A 22,066-nucleotide genomic window follows, 5' to 3' on the forward strand; every position below is an offset into this window, starting at 1 on the left:
GTGTGGTTTGTTTCAGGGCAATAGATAAATGAACCAGAAAGACTACAAGACACTAGTGCCCTACCAAGTGGCTGGCAGGTGTAGGTGCTCAACACATGATTATTCTCTTCCCCTTCAAAAGCATCCCTAGGAAATGGCTTGCCTGGCTGTTGGTGCTAGGAGTTCAAAACCTCTTACCATTACTACAACATAATTGACAGACCTGGCCTCCTTTGTGCCAAGGATGCAGAGCTATGGCCATGCCTCCTGTGCTTTACAGGGACTCACTAAGGCCTATACAGGTTAAGGTGTACTCCAAGTTGTACAGATGAGTGTCCTCTCTTTGCCCAGAGTGAGCCTGAGCCACTTCAAAAGAAGGCCTGTAGCTATACAAAACCTGGGGTGATAAGGTAATGTCAGGGAAGATGAGTAGTATAATTTTTGACTAGTGTTCCAATCTACCTAAACCCAGAGGCACAGTGGATAAAAGGATGTTAAATACTTACGAGTGCTTACTATGTGCCTCACTTTGTTTACTTTCCCATGAAATAAGTGCTAATATTTTCCCCATTTTCCACAAGAGGACACTGAGGCACAGAGAGGTTTTATTTAGCTGTTGAATTCCCCAACAAGCAGAGAGAGAGATTAGTGTACAGGATATTACTTAGGGAGCCCTTGGGATCAACACCTGTGGAAGGGAAGGGGCGGTAAAGAAGTAGGATTAGACAGAGGGAGATGCTTACCTGTGATGCAGTCTTAATGGCAAACTCAGCTTACTCTAAGGGAGCTCTGAAGCTGGGATATCCATTCAAAGTTGTTCCCTATTGTATCCCTACAGGCAACAAGGCCTTTATATCCCTAAATCAGTCATTTGATACCCAGTTCTTGATTTCAGTTCCAAAGTTATTTCAACCACTCTCATCATCAAGCCATTCCAAAAGGGAGAAAGGTTTTCTTAAAAATGATCATGGAGAAGAAGTAGAAAAAAAATGAGCTCTGGAGTCGGACAAAGGTGGCTCCAAATCCTGCAATTTCCTCTTACTAGCTGTTTAACTCTGAAAAAGCTTTTAAGTTTTTGGAGGTTCAGTATCCTTTTTTTAAAAAAAAAAAAAATGGTGGTAAGAATACTTAGCTTGTAAGGTGTTTTGGAAATCAAATACAATCATTTATAGAGAGCAACTTGCATAGGGACCTGGCACAGAGTAGGTGCTAAGTAAATGGAAATTATTGTGATAATTAGGTAAATTATTGGCCTTGGTGCCTGGCTTTCTCATTTGTAAGGTAGAATGAATAAGAGCAAACAAGAGCTACCCAGAAAGGTAAATGACATTACATCTTTTGTATTATCCAATACACAGTAGATACTCAGAATTTACTCCAATGAATGCATGTTAAAAGGATTTGTACAGACACAACACTCTTACTTTCAAAGAGCAGAGGAACATTTTATATTATAAACACATACACACTGTGGCAATGTAAAACTACTTAAGGAAGGAAAAATATCCCCCTCCCCAGCCAGGGACTGAGACCTAGGGCTAAAATTTTTTGTCAGTCAGCCCCCATCCCCATCCCTTGTCTTCCAGTAACCTTACCAGGAAACCTGGCTTTGGTGGAAAGGAGAGCTGTGGGGCTTGGGGAGCCTGATGCCTTTTCTTTTGGGAGGAAAGGCCACCTGCACAATCCACAGGACAGGAGTGGCCAGCAGCTGTCCTGAGCTGAGGCTACAGAAGAAGTCAGATCCAAGAGAGTAAGGGATGAATGGAAGGAAAGTCTCACCCACCTTCATATGTAAAGTGATTGGCATTTACTCTAATCTAAATCTACTCCTCTCCTCCCTGCAATATACCATTGAGCATGTGCCAGAGTAATGGTTCTGAACAAAAGCCAACACAGATGTCAGCCTGGGGACCCTCTCAGCCTAAGGAAGCCCCTACAGCCCAGCCCTCAGCCCTAATGACTTAGGCAGTAGGTTACGCAGGAGATGTAGAGTTGGTCTGGCTCACTGATTTCACTGTGGAATCTTCTACTAGAATTTGCAAAGACTAGATATTGGGGAAAGGGTCACTGATCTTAAGATCCCAAGACACACAGCCTAGTACCTAAGAATTTTAGTATATCTGGGAGACAGAAGTGGAGCAAGCTAAAGAATTACAACAAGGCCTCCCAAATGATTGTGAAAAGGAGGGCTTGTCCAGGCTACCTTTGGGCCTTAAGGCTGAGATGAAGGTAGGAGTAGGGGGATACATGCACCCAGCCTGTTGGAGAATCCAACATGAAGACTATTGTCCCTTCAGAACCTAAGGCAAAAGTACAAGGAGGGGAAATACTGGGTCCTTTACCTGAAATAAGATATGGGCCTCCTCTGCCCCTCAGACCCTACAGCTCCTTAGGCTCCAGGCCTCAGGCACAAGAGATAGAGAATCATATCTGAGCCTTTTGCCCTTCCCTTAGCTCCAAACAAGGGCAGGGGTTGAAATGTGAGTGAGAGAGAAGGGATCATCAGACATACTGTTTAGCACCTGAACCACATCTCTTCCTAAACCGGAAATCCCAAGAGCAGAAAGAAATAGGAGCAAAGTGAGAGAGGGGTTGTGCTTCCATCACATTAAATAGGAGACTTCGTGGGGTTGGGCAAGGGTTGTTTCACATCAGGACATCAATGACTCTGGTCAAGGTGAGGGGTTATAATTAGCAAAGCTTCATGTGCTCTCCCTTTCTTTATTCATCCTGCTTCCGTTTCGGCTTTTTGGGGTTCCGGGACCGACTCTTGGCCTTGCATAGAGGGCATATAGGTGCATTCCGGTGAATTTGCTGGTGACATGACAAGCAGGCCTGGTGAGGGACACAGGAAAAAGAAAGTTAGTGGTCAGATTCTTCCAGGCAACAGCTTAGACTTCTGATTCCCCAGGGGTCCAGAAAGCAAAGTGATTTCCCATCAGAAGGGAGCAATAATCAGTGAGTAGACTCATATATTCTTGGATACCATAGAAGATGGGAAGGACGATATAACCCAGTTCAGAGAAAGGTGTTGAGAAAAAGTATACAAAACTAGAAAGTAAGGCAAAATGAGAACTACACATCTATTCATCATTATACTGAAACGTTGTCTAACAGGCCCACTTAAGGACTATTTAATTTTCTAGAAAGGGGTCAACAAACATTTTCTGTAAAGGCCAAGATAGCAAATACTTTAGATTTTTTACATCATATGATGTTTGCTGCAACTACTCAATTCTGTTTTACATGAAAGAAGTGATAGACAATAGCTTGCAAACACAGACATGCATGTGGGCCAATAAAACTTTAACAAAAACAGAGAACAGATTAGATTTGACCTGTAGGCTGTAGTTTGATGACCCCTGCTCTAGAAGAATGTCTCTTTGTTTGACTATTTATCAATTGATTAGGACCCAGACTCTGTGATGTTACACTAATAAGCTGCAAATGGCTTTTGCCCAGTAGAGATGCAAATTACTTCTGTTTGGAAGAAACAGCAACTATAAAGGTTACAGTTGTATTGCCCTGTAGGATGTAAACCAGTTTTGTATCTAACTTTGCAAATTTGTTTCAGCTTTCCTCTCCTTTCTCGATGATATAGATATCTGTGCCTCAAATGCTGCTGGAACCAGCTTTATAATCCTGCTGGTTCCTTCATTTACGATACATGCTCATTACATATTTGTGTAAGAGTTGTTTCCAACTTTTAGAATTGCACTTCAGCAGGGCCTGAAAATATCCCTGCATTCTAACACCTCTGGGAACATGGGGCAACAAAACCTGCGGGTCCAACACAGCACACCCATGTCACCCCCTCCTCTGTGTCACAAGCAAAGGCTATTAAAAGAAGGCCCAGCATAAACAAGGCCAAAGACCCAGAACTAGCCTTCCACAGCCCTTCCATGGGAGGATACTTTGCTTCCTCCACAACCCTTACCCAGCTCACTTACCTTCATAGGAGGGGGCTGCTGCCTGAAGGTGGCCGTCTGCCGAGTGTCCTGCTTCCTAGCCACTTGGAGCTGTTGGGCGGCAGCGGCTGCAGCGGCCAGGGACTCAGGGATGGGGGGCTCCTGAGGTTCCGTCTGCCATTCTGCTTTCTGCTTCTCAAAGTAACTTTGAAGATGAGAGACACTGGCTAGATCATTCTGAAAGCAACGAGAACCTTGCTCCTCTTAAAGACTCCATACCATATAACCAAGGGTTGAGCTGTGGCTCATTCTAGAAGGTCCCCAAACCTTTCCAAGCACAAGGCTATTGTCCCTGGGTACAAGGCCCAATCTCTGATGAGAAGGATAATCCTCTTGGTCCTTAGCTCTGATAGACCAAGAAGACCAAGAAATCTTGAGCTAGCAAGGTCCTTTAAGGGTATTCAGTCCTATCTGCTATCTCATGCTGTTTTGAGTATTCCTATTAAGTGTCCTAAGGCCTCTGGTGACATATCTCTAGGAAAAGGAAGCTCACAAACTCCACAGACACCTTGCTCTACCTTTAGGAAATGGTTTCCTCTACCAGGCCAAATTCTGTCTCTCTGCAAGACAAGCCTAGTTCTTAACTCTGAGCCTGGAGATGAAGTCCCAGGCTAGTCCCTGAAGACCAGGAAAGCTCAGTCTTTTGTGTTTTTAGAGGTTTCTAGATATCCCCTTCTAGACCCTGACTTGGGAAATGATCTCTTAAGAGTTATAGACATAGTCTTGTATTGTTAATATCACACAAAGAATTTAAAAAGCCACTTAGCAGTTGTTCTAATTCATCTAGTAATTCATCCAGTTTAATAATCCTCCTCCTGTTTTAACAAGCCGGCACAGAGACTTGCCCAAGATCACACGATGAGTCAGTCACTGAAAGGCCTGGAACTAAAACTAGGCACTCTGACTTTCAGGCTAGGCTTTGTATATGTATACATGCCCATGTATGTGTAGGTACATAGGTATGTATATGTGTCGGAGGGAGGGTATGTTGTAGAGACTGGGGGCAGGTAGCTTACTCCAAGGAAAGCTTCTCCTCTTCTTCACACAAATCAGGGAGCCTCTGCAGGCCCAGAGTCATGCGCAGGGCATCCACATGTTCTTTCAGTGGCTTATACTCATCATGCAGCCTCCTTGTAGACTCTAGCAGCTTGTTTAGGTCATTCTCAGATTGTTTGATAGTGTTTTCCATCTGGAACATAGAGTGGGACAGGCAAAGAGAAAAGATCCTAAGGTTCTCAGAGAGGCTCTATAGCTCAGTGAATAATAGAACAAGCTCCAGAGTTTGTTCAGTCTATATTCAAGTCCTTGATCTCCCATGTCCTCTCTATGTAACTCTAGTCAAGCCTCAGTTTCTTCATCTGTATAATGGTGATAATCTAGTGCTTAACTCATGCAATCTTGGTGAAGATTTAATGATAGAATTCATATAAAGCACTCAGTAAAGGGGCTACATTTAGTATTTACTACTAAATAAATGGTATTCTTCAAATACAGTATTTTAGAGTTGGAATGTCCTTCAGAGCTCATTTAGTCCACCTTACTCCCATTTTATAGAAAACTGAGGCTCAAAGAGAAAAAACGGACTTTCCTGGGGAAATACTTCTTAGTGGCAAATGCTGCATAAAGACTTAGGGCTTCCACCTCCCAGGCCAGCAGTCTTTCTCCTAGATCAGTGATTCTCAAAATGTGGCCAAGGGATCAGAAGCATCAGCATCACCTGGGGACTCAGAAATGCATATTCTTAGGCTCCACCTAAGACATACAAAGTTAGAAAATCGGGGGTGGAGTCTAACAACATGTGTCTTAGGCTCTCAAAGTGACTTTGATGCATGCTTAAGTTTGAGATCCACTGGCCTATATACTTAGCACTTCTGGCAAATATCTTCCTCATTTAACTGGCCCTGCATCATTGGTTAGCTGGCAGCCAAACTGTCAATACTTTACGAGATCTAGAATTCTGTGATCTCTAACACAGAAAATCCCAATTGCTTACTGTCCAAACCTCATTCATAATTCCTTTATGATCCTAGATCTGACAATATCAGAAAATGAGTATTGCCACAGAAATGAGTTTCCAAGAAATATAAACTTAGTTCCTTCGAAAGCAAATTTAAAAAATATATTCCTCATTGTTATAGGCGATAAGGGTTTGAAAAGACCTTACTGGTCAGCACTGCCAACCTCCTTCCTTGTGAAGGAATCATCAGTACAGCAGCTCATACAAGTGTCCATTAAGATGCTGCTTGAATAACTCCAAAAGAGGGGGGCTTACCACCTTAGCAGACAGTTCATATTCCATGTTCCAACAGTTTCCAAAGGAGATACCAATGAGGAAGCCCCACTTTGGTAGCAAGTAGAAATGATTTGTTTGGTCTGATTGAAAGCTTGGAGTGCTTTAAACTACATTCCAGAGGCAGCTGCCTGCTCTGCTTTTCCCCAAGACCAGCTCTCAACTCCTAGAATCTCAGAATGAGAGCACATCAAATCAGTACATTTAGAGGGTACTGAGTCCCTCTTATAGTGCAGAGAGGGAAAATGAGGCCCAGAGAAAAGGGACTTGTCCAGTGATATACAGTCAGTTAGTGACAGAGTCAGGGCTGGACCTTAGAACTGCTGAATTCTTCCACTCCACCACAGCCTGCACTGATACCTGCTCCCCGAGCTTGGCCAAAGTCACATCTCAAGGAGAGGTCCTATCATTCACCACTACCACTTTCTCAAGGGCTTTAGAGATAGGCTCCAGGCAGCCACGTACCACATTAATGTCAGCATGGATCAGTCGGAGCTCCTCCACATGGGCCATCTTCTCCTGTAGCAGAAGGTCCATCTCCTGCTTGTATTCCTTCAGGTGCCTTTCCTCTGACTCAAGTGCCTCAAACTCAGCCTTCAAACGAGCCTTGATCTTCTCCATCTGCAGGGTCTTGTTCCTGCAATTTGCAAAAAGTAGGAAACAGGTCAGCAAAAGAAGGGAGAAAACAGAAATGGAGCCAGCATTTTCTTTCTAAGCCTGCTTTCCAAGCTTCCCCCTCTCCAGGCAGAGCCAACCTGAGGCCATCTCAAAAAAGAAGGCCAGGTGTAGTGGCTCATGCCAGCAATCTCAGCAATTTGGGAGACAGAGGCAGGAGGATCACTTGAGCCCAGGAGTTTGAAATCAGCGTGGGCAACATAGTGAGACCTTATATCTACAAAAAGCAAGCAAGAAAGAATTAGCCATGCATGGTGGCACATGCCAGTAGTCTCAGCTACTCAGGAGGATAAGGCAGGAGGATTGCTTAAGCTATGAGTGCACTACTCCACTCCAGCCTAGGTGACAGAGCAAGACCTTGTCTCAAGAAAAAGTTAGATGTTTTCCTCTAAGATAAAAGCTCAGTGGGTCTCGAATGGTGTTAATTTTGTTCCCTTATGGGGCATTTGCAAATATGGAGGGTGTTTTGGCTGTTAGATTGACTCAAGGAAATGTGTCACTGGCATTTAGTGGACATGGGCCAGAGATACTAAATAGCCTCTCAATGCACAGGAAAGTTCTAAACGCAAAGAACTCCCACCCAAGAAACCAAAAATGACCTCTTGAGAAACTCTAAGGAAGCACTGCCTAATAAACTTACTACAGTGATGGAAATGTTTTGTATCTGTGCTGTCCAGTATAATAGCCACTAGGCACATGTGGCTACTGAGCACTTGTAATGTGGCCAGTGCTACTGAGGAACTGAATTTTGAATTTTATTTAATTTTATTTACTCAAACTTAAAATTTAAACAGCCACATGTGGCTAATGGCTGTCATATTAAACAGCACAACTCTAGAGGGTGTGTTTATCAGTTCCAGAAAAAGAAGGGGACAGGATACTGTGGGTAATTTCTTTCTTAGAAAAACAAAAACCTGGTTTTGGTCATTAAATCCCAATTGTATACCCTCTGGGTCAGGAATCCTATACTTGGGAATATATTTTAAGGAGGTAATTCAAGGAAGCAAAAAGTTAATACACAGAGATGTACTTTCTGGGCTTTCAGCAAAATTAGGATATTTGACAGCCATTGAAGACTTGTGACATAGACAATGTTGGAGATAAGATACTCACTAAAAAAGTGTACACACTAAGATTACAATTTCAAAATTTACATGCATGTGACTAAATAAGAAGAAGGTCTGAAAGAAACACAGTCTCAAGGGCCTTTAATAAGAGCATTTGAAGCCTGCCGCTGGGAAAGGGCTACAAAGTTTTGAAAGGGGTCCGCTCTAAGGCATGTTGTTGTCTTCCCACTGGCTCCCTACCATGCTTCTCAGGATCTGCCTAGCCATTATCCCCTTACTTAGATTTTGAGTATCTTTTCTTCTCCCTCAGTAGCTGATCTTCCCCTCTGCCCCAGTCTATCCTACGGGTGATCCAACTCCACACACTGGACTCTGGCTTCTGACGTCAGCCTGCTTGTCTTCAGTCTCTCTTTTTTCAGCATTGCCTGTGCCTCTTGCCTCACGAAGTAGTCTTCAATGGCACAGAACTACAGAAAGAACTGTTAGGTGGGTAGGATGGTGGGAGAAGTTTCTCTTTCTATACTAAGACAACATGTTTTCATGTTATTGTATTTTTTTTAACCTTAGAAATGGGTTAAAATGTGGGTGTTACCCCATTTGTAGAGAAGGGAATTGAGTGAGGTTCAGGGAGGTAACTTGCCTAGTACCACAGAGCTAGTAAATTGGATGTTGGGATTTGAACCCAGGGCTCTTTAACACCGAAGGCTACATACCATCCACTACTCTATATTGCCTTTGAACAGGGTTTCCAGGCTGAAGGGCATAAAAACATCAAAGGTTCTTATTATAGCTCATCAACTGTCTTGCAGAGGGATGATACTGATTTGTATTGGTTAACTCCTTATTTACTTATATCCCCATCTATCTAGACTTCTATTCTCCTCCTTTTCTAGGTTACATGAAGATAAATCTGAGCTTTGCCTACCCCCATAACCATTTTACAGATGGGAAAACTAAGATTCAGTGTAGTATAGTGTCTCACCCTAAGTATCACACAACCAGTTAGGGCAGTGCTGGGCCAAGAACCTATTTCTGCAGACAGAGTCATATCATAAAAGCATGCACTTTAGACTCAGACTTCGATTATAAATCCTGGTTCTGCCTCTGATTAACTATTTGCTTTTGGACAATAATAACAACTGTATTTTAACCATATTTATGAGCACTTATTATATATTAATTATAGAGGGTTTCAATATATAATCACTCAATATTTATCGAATACTTATCATGTGCAGGCATTGTACTAGGTACTAGGGTACTAGGGATAGAGCAGAGAACAGGACAGTTTATAGACAGCAAGTTTCATCTAATGAAGAAAATTGATTCTGAACACAGGGTTGCATGTAAACTCATATTAGTGGCAGGGAGGAGATGCAGAATGTGGTAGAAGGACACAACAAAGGGACCTAACATAGTCTGAGGGACACTATAGAGTAAAGGGGACAATCAAGGGAGGCTACCCTGAGAACTGAGGATGTGAAATCTAAGCTGAGACCTGAAGAATGAATAGGAGTCAGCTGGTGAGCACAGGTGGGCACACAGGAGAACAGTCCAGACAAAAAGAATAGCATGAGTAATGGCCCCACAGAAGAAGAATATAGCACATTAAAGGAACTGAGTAAAGAGCAGTGTGGCTGAAGCACCTACTGCAAGAGGGCCTAGATAAAACTAGGGAGGTTGACGGGGCCTAAAACACAGCTTGGAGACTGGGACGAGTTGGGACTTTTATCCTCAGAGGAAGGGGGGATTTTAGAATTTTAAGTATCAGGAGAGTGACATCTGATCATCTCACTTCACTTCCCTCAGCCTTGGCTTCCTCATCAGCAACACAGGAATAATAATGGCACCTACTTTACACATTATGTGGTGAGGATTAAATGAGCTAAGACATGTAAAGTCACCAAGCAGAGTATGTGGCACATGGTGGGCAGTCAACAAATGATAGGGTCTTTCTTTCTCCAGTCTGTCCAACTCTTCCACCATGGATATCTCCTTCACCATAGTGGTTTCCACTACAGCAAATAGGGTTTGTGTGTGTGCACATGCATGAGTGGCCAGGTATATTGCTGGTTACTGAGATTAAAATAATAATAATTAGTGGGGGAATGGGAAGGGAACAAGGGTTGAAAAATTACCTATTGGGTACAATGTTCACTATTTGGGTGATGGGTACACTAGAAGCCCAAACCTCAATATTATGCAATATATTCATATAACAAATGTACACATGTAGCCCCTGAATCTAAAATTTAAACAAATATTAGCTAAAGTCACATAATAATGTCAACATAAATAACAACATTTTATAAAGTTGACCCAAGCCTTCCCAATTTGTAATTAATTCGATTAAGATGAAAGTAACTACCACTAACTGAAAACAGGGGTAAGAAGGTCTCTCCCCTTGTCATTTAATAGAAATCAGCATAGTGCAGCTAGCCCTGCTTGGATGAGTCCCTTTTATCTAATCCTCCTTCCTCCCTCCATGCCTACTTCTGTTTACAGAAACCCATGTTGTTGGGCAAGAGACATGAATGCCAAAGTAAACCAAAGATTTTTCACCTCATATGTCCAGGGTCACAGTTAAGTGCTGACTTGGCATGGAAAATCAAAGGCACAAACCTTTCCTCAAAGCAACAGTGGCATTTCCTCTCTTTGGGGTGGAGGGCTGCCACCAGCAAGATGGTAGCTAAATCCTTTGGGTACAAGGTACATAGCTGCAATATCTGCCTCCATCCAAGGTGGTTGGGAGCCTTTGTCTATTGCCCACCGTGGCAAGAAATACCAAGGACCAAGACCCTGACTAAAGGGCAGAAAGACAAAAACTCCTTGTTAGGGGAGGGAAATGTGTTTACAAAGACAGGTTTCAGAAAGAGCCTCTATTTACTATTTGTAAAGTCAGTTTCTCTGAGGGAAGCCTGGCCCATGCTTTAGCGGAGGGACAGCAATGTCACTGCAGGCTTTGATGGTGCCGCTAATATCTTTCAGTAGTGGTGCATCAAGTACAAGGCAGTAACAACACTCTACCCTGGGGTGAAGACAATAAGGGGGTGTGCTGTGTGTAGACAATTAAAATACAAAAATGAAACCAACTAAAGTTGGTCTACTCTTTATTATCACCATGCAATGGCAATCTCAGACAACGTTTATTAAAGGACATCTAGACTGACTCTAATTTTTGGTAATTATGAATAAAGCCACTATGAATATCCATGTGCAAGTTTTAGGGTAACCATAAGTTTTCATCCAAGAGTACAATTGTTGGGTTATATGATAATTGCACATTTAGCTTTTCAATAAACTGTCCAACTGTTCCAGAGTGTATCATTTCACATGCCCACCAGCAAAATATGAGTGATCCAGTCCCTCCAACTGGCCAACTATTTTATTTTAACTATCATAATAAATATGTAGTGATACTTCAAAGTGATCTTAATTTGCATTTCCCTAATGCCTATTGATGTTGAACACCTTTCCACATACTTATTTGCCATCCGTATATCCTTTTCTATGAAATGTCTGCTCATGTCTTTGGCTCATTTTCTAACTGGATCACCACTGACCCTTGAACAACATGTGTTTGTACTGCACAGATGCACTTGTACATGGATTTTTTTCAGCAAAATATGGATCAAAAATACAGTATTTGCAGGATGCAATACCTGCATATATGGAGGGCTGGCTTTTTGTATACTCAGGGCTGACTATAAGATTGAGTATGGATATGTGAGAATTTTGGTACAGGTAGAGGCCTAGGACCAATCCCCTATATACACTGAGGGACAACTGTATTTGTTTTCTTACTGTTGAGTTGTAATACTACTTTATATATTCTAGATTTGAGTACTTCGGCAGACATGTGGCTTGAAAATATTTTCTCCCACTCAGTAGCCTGCCTTTTTGTCACCTTGAAAGGGTCTTTGGAAGAGTATTTAAAATTTTTTTATAAAGTCCAATTTACCAAATTTTTCTTTCTTTTTTAATTATTATACTTTAAGTCCTGGGATACATGTGCAGAATGTGCAGGTTTGTTACATAGGTATACACACGCCAATGGTGGTTTGCTGCCAACATCAACCCGTCATCTACATTAGGTATTTCTCCTAATGCTATCCCTACTGTAGCCCCCCACCCCCCGACAGGCCCTGGTGTGTGATGTTCCCCTCCCTGTGTCCATGTGTTCTCCTTGTTCAATTCCCACTTATGGGTGAGAACATGCAGTGTTTAGTCTACTTTTATTAATTAATTAATTAATTAATTTATTTATTTTTTATTATTATACTTTAAGTTCTAGGGTACATGTGCATAACGTGCAGGTTTGTTACATATGTATACTTGTGCCATGCTGCTGTGCCGCACCTATCAACTCGTCAGCACCCATCAACTCGTCATTTACATCAGGTATAACTCCCAATGCAATCCCTCCCCCTCCCCCCTCCCCATGATAGGCCCCGGTGTGTGATGTTCCCCTTCCCGAGTCCAAGTGATCTCATTGTTCAGTTCCCACCTATGAGTGAGAACATGCGGTGTTTGGTTTTCTGTTCTTGGGATAGTTTGCTAAGAATGATGGTTTCCAGCTGCATCCATGTCCCTACAAAGGACACAAACTCATCCTTTTTTATGGCTGCATAGTATTCCATGGTGTATATGTGCCACATTTTCTTAATCCAGTCTGTCACTGATGGACATTTGGGTTGATTCCAAGTCTTTGCTATTGTGAATAGTGCCGCAATAAACATACGTGTGCATGTGTCTTTAGAGCAGCATGATTTATAATCCTTTGGGTATATCCCCAGTAATGGGATGGCTGGGTCATATGGTACATCTAGTTCTAGATCCTTGAGGAATCGCCATACTGTTTTCCATAATGGTTGAACTAGTTTACAATCCCACCAACAGTGTAAAAGTGTTCCTATTTCTCCACATCCTCTCCAGCACCTGTTGTTTCCTGACTTTTTAATGATCGCCATTCTAACTGGTGTGAGATGGTATCTCATTGTGGTTTTGATTTGCATTTCTCTGATGGCCAGTGATGATGAGCATTTCTTCATGTGTCTGTTGGCTGTATGAATGTCTTCTTTTGAGAAATGTCTGTTCAGATCCTTTGCCCACTTTTTGATGGGGTTGTTTGTTTTTTTCTTGTAAATTTGTTTGAGTTCTTTGTAGGTTCTGGATATTAGCCCTTTGTCGGATGAGTAGATTGCAAAAATTTTCTCCCATTCTGTAGGTTGCCTGTTCACTCTGATGGTAGTTTCTTTTAAGTGCAGAAGCTCTTTAGTTTAATGAGATCCCATTTGTCAGTTTTGGCTTTTGCTGCTGTTGCTTTTGGTGTTTTAGACATGAAGTCTTTGCCCATGCCTATGTCCTGATCCTGAATGGTACTACCTAGGTTTTCCTTTAGGGTTTTTATGGTATTAGGTCTAACATTTAAGTCTCTAATCCATCTTGAATTAATTTTCGTATAAGGAGTAAGGAAAGGATCCAGTTTCAGCTTTCTACTTACGGCTAGCCAATTTTCCCAGCACCATTTATTAAATAGGGAATCCTTTCCCCATTTCTTGTTTTTCTCAGGTTTGTCAAAGATCAGATGGCTGTAGATGTGTGGTATTATTTCTGAGGACTCTGTTCTGTTTCATTGGTCTATATCTCTTGTTTTGGTACCAGTACCATGCTGTTTTGGTTACTGTAGCCTTGTAGTATAGTTTGAAGTCAGGTAGCGTGATGCCTCCAGCTTTGTTCTTTTGACTTAGGATTGTCTTGGAGATGCGGGCTCTTTTTTGTTTCCATATGAACTTTAAAGCAGTTTTTTCCAATTCTGTAAAGAAACTCATTGGTAGCTTGATGGGGATGGCAATGAATCTATAAATAACCTTGGGCAGTATGGCCATTTTCACGATATTGATTCTTCCTATCCATGAGCATGGTATGTTCTTCCATTTGTTTGTGTCCTCTTTTATTTCACTGAGCAGTGGTTTGTAGTTCTCCTTGAAGAGGTCCTTTACATCCCTTGTAAGTTGGATTCCTAGGTATTTTATTCTCTTTGAAGCAATTGTGAATGGAAGTTCATTCATGATTTGGCTCTCTGTTTGTCTGTTACTGGTGTATACAAATGCTTGTGATTTTTGCACATTAATTTTGTATCCTGAGACTTTGCTGAAGTTGCTTATCAGCTTAAGGAGATTTTGGGCTGAGACAATGGGGTTTTCTAAATATACAATCATGTCATCTGCAAAGAGGGACAATTTGACTTCTTCTTTTCCTAACTGAATACCCTTGATTTCTTTCTCTTGCCTGATTGTCCTAGCCAGAACTTCCAAAACTATGTTGAATAGGAGTGGTGAGAGAGGGCATCCCTGTCTTGTGCCAGTTTTCAAAGGGAATTTTTCCAGTTTTTGCCCATTCAGTATGATATTGGCTGTGGGTTTGTCATAACTAGCTCTTATTATTTTGAGGTACATTCCATCAATACCGAATTTATTGAGAGTTTTTAGCATGAAGGGCTGTTGAATTTTGTCAAAGGCCTTTTCTGCATCTATTGAGATAATCATGGGGTTTTTGTCTTTGGTTCTGTTTATATGCTGGATTACGTTTATTGATTTGCGTACGCTAAACCAGCCTTGCAAACCAGGGATGAAGCCCACTTGATCATGGCAGATAAGCTTTTTGATGTGCTGCTGAATCTGGTTTGCCAGTATTTTATTGAGGATTTTTGCATCGATGTTCATCAGGGATATTGGTCTAAAATTCTCTTTTTTTGCTGTGTCTCTGCCAGGCTTTGGTATCAGGATGATGTTGGCCTCATAAAATGAGTTAGGGAGGATTCCCTCTTTTTCTATTGATTGGAATAGTTTCAGAAGGAATGGTACCAGCTCCTCCTTGTACCTCTGGTAGAATTCAGCTGTGAATCCATCTGGTCCTGGACTTTTTTTGGTTGGTAGGCTATTAATTATTGCCTCAATTTCAGAGCCTGCTATTGGTCTATTCAGGGATTCAACTTCTTCCTGGTTTATTCTAGGAAGAGTGTAAGTGTCCAGGAAATTATCCATTTCTTGTAGATTTTCTAGTTTATTTGCATAGAGGTGTTTACAGTATTCTCTGATGTTAGTTTCTATTTCTGTGGGGTTGGTGGTGATATCCCCTTTATCATTTTTTATTGCGTCTATTTGATTCTTCTCTCTTTTTTTCTTTATTAGTCTTGCTAGCGGTCTGTCAATTTTGTTGATCTTTTCAAAAAACCAACTCCTGGATTCATTGATTTTTTGGAGGGTTTTTTGTGTCTCTATCTCCTTCAGTTCTTCTCTGATCTTAGTTATTTCTTGCCTTCTGCTTGCTTTTGAATGCGTTTGCTCTTGCTTCTCTAGTTCTTTTAATTGTGATGTTAGAGTGTCAATTTTAGATCTTTCCTGCTTTCTCTTGTGGGCGTTTAGTGCTATAAATTTCCCTCTACACACTGCTTTAAATGTGTCCCAGAGATTCTGGTATGTTGTATCTTTGTTCTCATTGGTTTCAAAGAACATCTTTATTTCTGCCTTCATTTCGTTATGTACCCAGTAGTCATTCAGGAGCAGGTTGTTCAGTTTCCATGTAGTTGAGCGGTTTTGATTGAGTTTCTTAGTCCTGAGTTCTAGTTTGATTGCACTGTGGTCTGAGAGACAGTTCATTATAATTTCTGTTCTTGTACATTTGCTGAGGAGTGCTTTACTTCCACTTATGTGGTCAATTTTGGAATAAGTGCGATGTGGTGCTGAGAAGAATGTATATTCTGTTGATTTGGGGTGGAGAGTTCTATAGATGTCTATTAGGTCTGCTTGCTGCAGAGATGAGTTCAATTCCTGGATATCCTTGTTATATTTCTGTCTCGTTGATCTGTCTAATGTTGACAGTGGAGTGTTGAAGTCTCCCATTATTATTGTATGGGAGTCTAAGTCTTTTTGTAAGTCTCTAAGGACTTGCTTTATGAATCTGGGTGCTCCTGTATTGGTTGCATATATATTTAGGATAGTTAGCTCTTCCTGTTGAATTGATCCTTTTACCACTATGTAATGGGCTTCTTTGTCTCTTTTGATCTTTGATGGTTTAAAGTCTGTTTTATCAGAGACTAGTATTGCAACCCCTGCTTTTTTTTGTTCTCCATTTGCTTGGTAAATCTTCCTCCATCCCTTTATTTTGAGCCTATGTATGTCTCTGCATGTGAGATGGGTCTCCTGAATAGAGCAGACTGATGGGTCTTGACTCTTTATCCAGTTTGCCAGTCTGTGTCTTTTAATTGGAGCATTTAGTCCATTTACATTTAAGGGTAATATTGTTATGTGTGAACTTGATCCTGCCATTATGATATTAACTGGTTATTTTGCTCGTTAGTTCATGCAGATTCTTCCTAGCCTCGATGGTCTTTACATTTTGGCATGTTTTTGCAATGGCTGCTACCGGTTGTTCCTTTCCATGTTTAGTGCTTCCTTCAGGGTCTCTTGTAAGGCAGGCCTAGTGGTGACAAAATCTCTAAGCATTTGCTTATCTGTAAAGGATTTTATTTCTCCTTCACTTATGAAACTTAGTTTGGCTGGATATGAAATTCTGGGTTGAAAATTCTTTTCTTGAAGAATGTTGAATATTGGCCCCCACTCTCTTCTGGCTTGTAGAGTTTCTGCCGAGAGGTCTGCTGTTAGTCTGATGGGCTTCCCTTTGTGGGTAACCCGACCTTTCTCTCTGGCTGCCCTTAAGATTTTTTCCTTCATTTCAACTTTGGTGAATCTGGCAATTATGTGTCTTGGAGTTGCTCTTCTCGAGGAGTATCTTTGTGGCATTCTCTGTATTTCCTGGATTTGAATGTTGGCCTGCCCTACTAGGTTGGGGAAGTTCTCCTGGGTGATATCCTGAGGAGTGTTTTCCAACTTGGTTCCATTTTCCTCCTCACTTTCAGGCACCCCAATGAGACGTAGATTTGGTCTTTTTACATAATCCCATACTTCTTGCAGGCTTTGTTCATTTCTTTTTCTTCTTTTTTCTTTTGGTTTCTCTTCTCACTTCATTTCGTTCATTTGATCATCAATTGCTGATACTCTTTCTTCAAGTTGATCGAGTCGGTTACTGAAGCTTGTGCATTTGTCACATATTTCTCATGTCATGGTTTTCATCTCTTTCATTTCGTTTATGACCTTCTCTGCATTAATTACTCTAACCATCAATTCTTCCACTTTTTTTTCAAGATTTTTAGTTTCTTCACGCTGGGTACGTAATTCTTCCTTTAGCTCAGAGAAGTTTGATGGACTGAAGCCTTCTTCTCTCATCTCGTCAGAGTCATTCTCCATCAAGCTTTGATTCGTTGCTGGCGATGAGCTGTGCTCCTTTGCCGGGGGAGATGCGCTCTTATATTTTGATTTTCCAGCTTTTCTGCCCTGCTTTTTCCCCATCTTTGTGGTTTTATCTGCCTCTGGTCTTTGATGATGATGGTGACGTACTAATGGGGTTTTGGTGTAGGTGTCCTTCCTGTTAGATAGTTTTCCTTCTAACAGTCAGGACCCTCAGCTGTAGGTCTGTTGGAGATTGCTTGAGGTCCACTTCAGACCCTGTTTGCCTGGGTGTCAGCAGCAGAGGCTGCAGAAGATAGAATATTCCTGAACAATGAGTGTACCTGTTTGATTCTTGCTTTGGAGGCTTCCTCTCAGGGGTGTACTCCACCCTGTGAGGTGTGGGGTATCAGACTGCCCCTAGTGGGGGATGTCTCCTAGTTAGGCTACTCAGGGGTCAGGGACCCACTTGAGCAGGCAGTCTGTCCCTTCTCAGATCTCAACCTCCGTGTTGGGAGATCCACTGCTCTCTTCAAAGCTGTCAGACAGAGTCGTTTGCAACTGCAGAGGTTTCTGCTGCTTTTGTTGTTGTTTAGCTGTTCCCTGCCCCCAGAGGTGGAGTCTACAGAGACAGGCCGTTTTCCTTGAGCTGCTGTGAGTTCCACCCAGTTGGAGCTTCCCAGCAGCTTTGTTTACTTACTTAAGCCTCAGCAATGGCGGCGCCCCTCCCCCAGCCTCGCTGCTGCCTTGTGGTTAGATGGCAGACTGCTGTGCTAGCAATGAGGGAGGCTCCGTGGGAGTGGGACCCTCCCGGCCAGGTGTGGGATATAATCTCCTGGTGTGCCTGTTTGCTTAAAGCGCAGTATTGGGGTGGGAGTTACCCGATTTTCCAGGTGTTGTGTGTCTCAGTTCCCCTTACTAGGAAAAGGGATTCCCTTTCCCCTTGCGCTTCCCAGGTGAGGCGATGACTCACCTTGCTTCAGCTCTCGCTGGTCGGGCTGCAGCAGCTGACCAGCACCAATTGTCCGGCACTCCCTATTGAGATGAACCCAGTATCTCAGTTGAAAATGCAGAAATCACCAGTCTTCTGTGTCGCTCGCGCTGGGAGTTGGAGACTGGAGCTGTTCCTATTCGGCCATCTTGCTCCGCCCCCTGTGTTTAGTCTTCTGTTCCTGTGTTAGTTTGCTGAGAATGTTGGTTTCCAGCTTCATCCATGTCCCTGCAAAGGATAAACTCATTCATTTTTATGACTGCATAGTATTCCATGGTGTATAAGTGCCACATTTTTTCTTTATCCAGTCTATCATTGATGGGCATTTGGGTTGGTTCTAAGTCTTGCTATTGTGAACCGTATTGCAATAAACATCTGTGTGCATGTGTCTTTATAGCAAAATAATGTATAATCATTTGGGTATATATCCAGTAATGGAATTGCTGGGTCAAATGGCATTTTGGTCTAGATCCTTGAGGAATCACCACACTGTCTTCCACAATGGTTGAACTAATTTACACTTCCACCAACAGTGTAAACGCATTGCTGTTTCTCCACATAATCAGCATCTGTTGTTTACAGACTTTTTAATGATCACCATTCTAACTGGTGTGAGATGGTATCTCATTTGGTTTCCATTTGCATTTCTCTAATGACCAGTGATGGTGAGGTTTTTTCATATGTTTGGTGGCCGCTTAAGCGTCTTCTTTTGAGAAGTGTCTGTTCATATCCTTCACCCACTTTTTGATGGGGTTCTTTGTTTTATTCTTGTAAATTTAAGTTCCTTGTAGATTCTGGATATTAGACTTTTGTAAGATGGATAGATTGCAAAACTTTTTTCCCATTCTGTAGTTTGCCTGTTCACCCTGATGATAGTTTCTTTTGCTGTGCAGAAGCTCTTTGGTCTAATTACATCCCATTTGTCAATTTTGGCTTTTTTTTGCCATGGCTTTTGGTGCTTTAGTCATGAAGTCTTTGCCCATGCCTATGTCCTGAATGGTATTGCCTAGGTTTTCTTCTATGATTTTTATGGTTTTACGTCTTACATTTAAATCTGTAATCCATCTTGAGTTAATTTTTGTATAATGTGTAAGGAAGGTGTCCCATTTCATTTTTCTGCATATGGCTAGCCAGTTTTCCCAACACCATTTATTAAATAGGGAATCCTTTCCACATCGCTTGGTTTTGTCAGGTTTGTCAAGGATCAGATGGCTGTAGATGTATGGCATTATATCCGAGGCCTCTGTTCTGTTGCATTGGTCTATATACCTGTTTTGGTACTAGTACCATGCTGTTTTGGTTACTGTAGCCTTGTAGTAAGCATAGTGATGTTAAGCAGGTTTTTCATATGATTACTAGCCATTTGTATATCTTCTTTTGAGAACTTACTATTCATGTCCTTTGCTTGCCTTCTTCTTCCTTCCTTTCTTCTTCTTCTTCTTCTTCTTCTTCTTCTTCTTCTTCTTCTTCTTCTTCTTCTTCTTCTTCTTCTTCTTCTTCTTCTTCTTCTTTCTTCTTCTTCTTCCTCCTCCTCCTCCTCCTCCTTTTCTTCTTCTTCTTTTTTTTTTTCTTTGAGGCAGAGTCTCACTCTGTCACCCAGGCTGAAGTGCAGTGGCATGATCTTGGCTCACTGCAATCTCCACCTTTCAGGCTCAAGAACTTCTCATGCCTCAGCCTCCCAAATACCTGGGACCACAGGCATGAGCCACTGCACCCAGCTTATTTTTGTGTTTTCTTTTTAGTAGAGACAGGGTTTTGCCATATTGGCCAGGCTCGTCTCAAACTCCTGCTCAAGTGATCCACCTTCCTTGTACTCCGAAAGTTGTGGGATTACAGGCGTGAGTCACTGCACCTGCCCCTTTGCCCACTTTTTGATGGGATTTTCTTTTTTCTTATTTGTTTGAGTTCCTCATAGATTCTGGGTATTAGTCCTTTGTCAGATGTATAGTTTGCAAATATTTTCTCCCACTCTATAGGCTGTCTGTTTACTCTGCTGATAATTTCACTGTACAGAAGATTTTTAGTTTAATTAGGTCCCACTTATTTATTTTTGTTTTAGTTGCATTTGCTTTTGGAGTCTTAGTCATGAATTCTTTTCCTAAGCCAATGTCCAGAAAAGTTTTCCAATGCTATCTTCTAGTATTTTTATGGTTTCAGTTCTTAGATTTAAGTCTTTGATCCATTTTGAGTTAATTTTTGTATAACATGAGAGGTGAGGAGCTAGTTTCATTCTTCTACATGTGGCTTGCCAGTTTTCCCAGCACCATTTATTGAATAGGGTGTCCTTTCCCCACTTTATGTTTTTGTATGCTTTGCCAATACTTACAGAAGGCTGTAAGTATTTGGCCTTATTTCTGGGTTTTCTATTCTTTTTCATTGGTCTTCATGCCTATTTTTATACAATTACCATGCTGTTTTGGTAGCTTATAGCTTTGTAGTATAATTTGATGTTGAGAAATGTGATGCTTCCAGATTTGTTCCTTTTGGTTAGTCTTGCTTTAGCCATGTGGGCTCTCTTTTGGTTCCAATGAATTTTAGATTGCTTTTTTCTAGTTCTGTGAAGAATGATGATGGTATTTTGATTAGAATTGCATTGAATCTGTGGATTATTTTGGGCAGTATGGTCATTTTCATATTATTGATTCTACCCCCTCCATAAGCCTGGAATACGTTGCCATTTGTTTGTGTCATCTATGATCTGTTTTAGGAGTGTTTTGTAGTTTTCCCTGTAGAGATCTTTCACCTCCTTGGTTAAGTATATTTCTAAATATTTTACTATTATTATTTTTGCAGCTGTTGTAAAAAAGGTTGACTTCTTGATTTGATTCTCAGCTTAGTCACTGTTAGTGTATAGCAGTGCTACTGATTTGTGTACATTGATGTTGTATCCTGAGACTTTACTAAATTCGTTTATCAGGTCAAGGAGCTTTTGGATTATTCTTTAGGGTATTCTAGGCATATGATTATATCATTAGCAAACAGTGACATTTTGACCTCCACTTTTCCAAATTTGGATGCTCTTTACTTCTTTCTCTTGTTGGATTACACTGGCTATGACTTCCAGTACTATGTTGAATAGAAGTGGTAAAAATGGGCATCCTTGTCTTGTTCCAGTTCTCAGGGGGAATGTTTTCAACTTTTCCCCATTCAGTATAATGTTGCCTGTGGGTATGTCATAGATGGCTTTTATTATCTTGAGGTATGTCTCTTCTATGTCAGTTTTTTTGAGTATTTTTATAAAAAAGCGATGTTCAATTTTATCAGATGCTTTTTCTGCATCTACTGAGATAATCATATGATTTTTTATTTTGATTCTGTTTATGTGGTGTATCACATTTATTGACTTGTGTATGTTAAATTATACCTGCATCCCTAGGATAAAACTGACTTGATCATGGTGTATTATCTTTTTGATATGCTGTTGGATTTGGGTAGCTAGTATTTTGCTGAGGATTTTTGAATCTATGTTCATCGGGGTATTGGTCTGTAGTGTTTTTGGTGGTGTTCTTTCCTGGTTTTGGTATTGGGGTGACACTGGCTTCATAGAATGATTTAATGAGGACTTCCTCTTTTTCTGTCTTTTGGAATGGTTTCAGTAGGATTGGTACCAATTCTTATTTGAATGTCTGATAGAATTCAGCTTTGAATCCATCTGGTTCTGAACTTTTTTTGTTGGCAATTTTAAAATTACAGTTTCAATCTCACTTTTTGTTATTGGTCTGTTCAGGGTTTCTCTTTCTTCCTGATTTAATCTAGGAAGCTTGTATATTTCCAGGAACTTGTCCATCTCCTCGACACGTTATAGTTTG

General features: G+C 41.3%; 1 protein-coding gene across 3 annotated transcripts in view; it reads right to left on the bottom strand.

Moving 5' to 3' along the window:
- Positions 1-567: 567 nt before the first annotated feature.
- The window catches only part of ZC4H2 (zinc finger C4H2-type containing), a 119,907-nt gene continuing 98,408 nt past the window's right edge, over positions 568-22,066 (bottom strand). Inside the window, exons 3-6 of one of the 3 annotated variants that reach the window (XM_015127581.3) lie at positions 6,703-6,874; positions 4,964-5,136; positions 3,930-4,092; positions 568-2,814 (exon numbers count right to left, since the gene is read on the bottom strand). In XM_015127581.3, coding sequence (XP_014983067.1) covers positions 2,701-2,814; positions 3,930-4,092; positions 4,964-5,136; positions 6,703-6,858 — 606 coding nt within the window. In that variant the 5' untranslated portion in view covers positions 6,859-6,874 and the 3' untranslated portion in view covers positions 568-2,700. The remainder of the gene's footprint in view (positions 2,815-3,929; positions 4,093-4,963; positions 5,137-6,702; positions 6,875-22,066) is intronic. The other 2 variants (NM_001261736.1, XM_015127582.3) reach the window with 2 other exon arrangements.

This window comes from Macaca mulatta, chromosome X (genome assembly GCF_049350105.2).
Source record: "Macaca mulatta isolate MMU2019108-1 chromosome X, T2T-MMU8v2.0, whole genome shotgun sequence".
NCBI classification, from domain to species: domain Eukaryota; kingdom Metazoa; phylum Chordata; class Mammalia; order Primates; family Cercopithecidae; genus Macaca; species Macaca mulatta.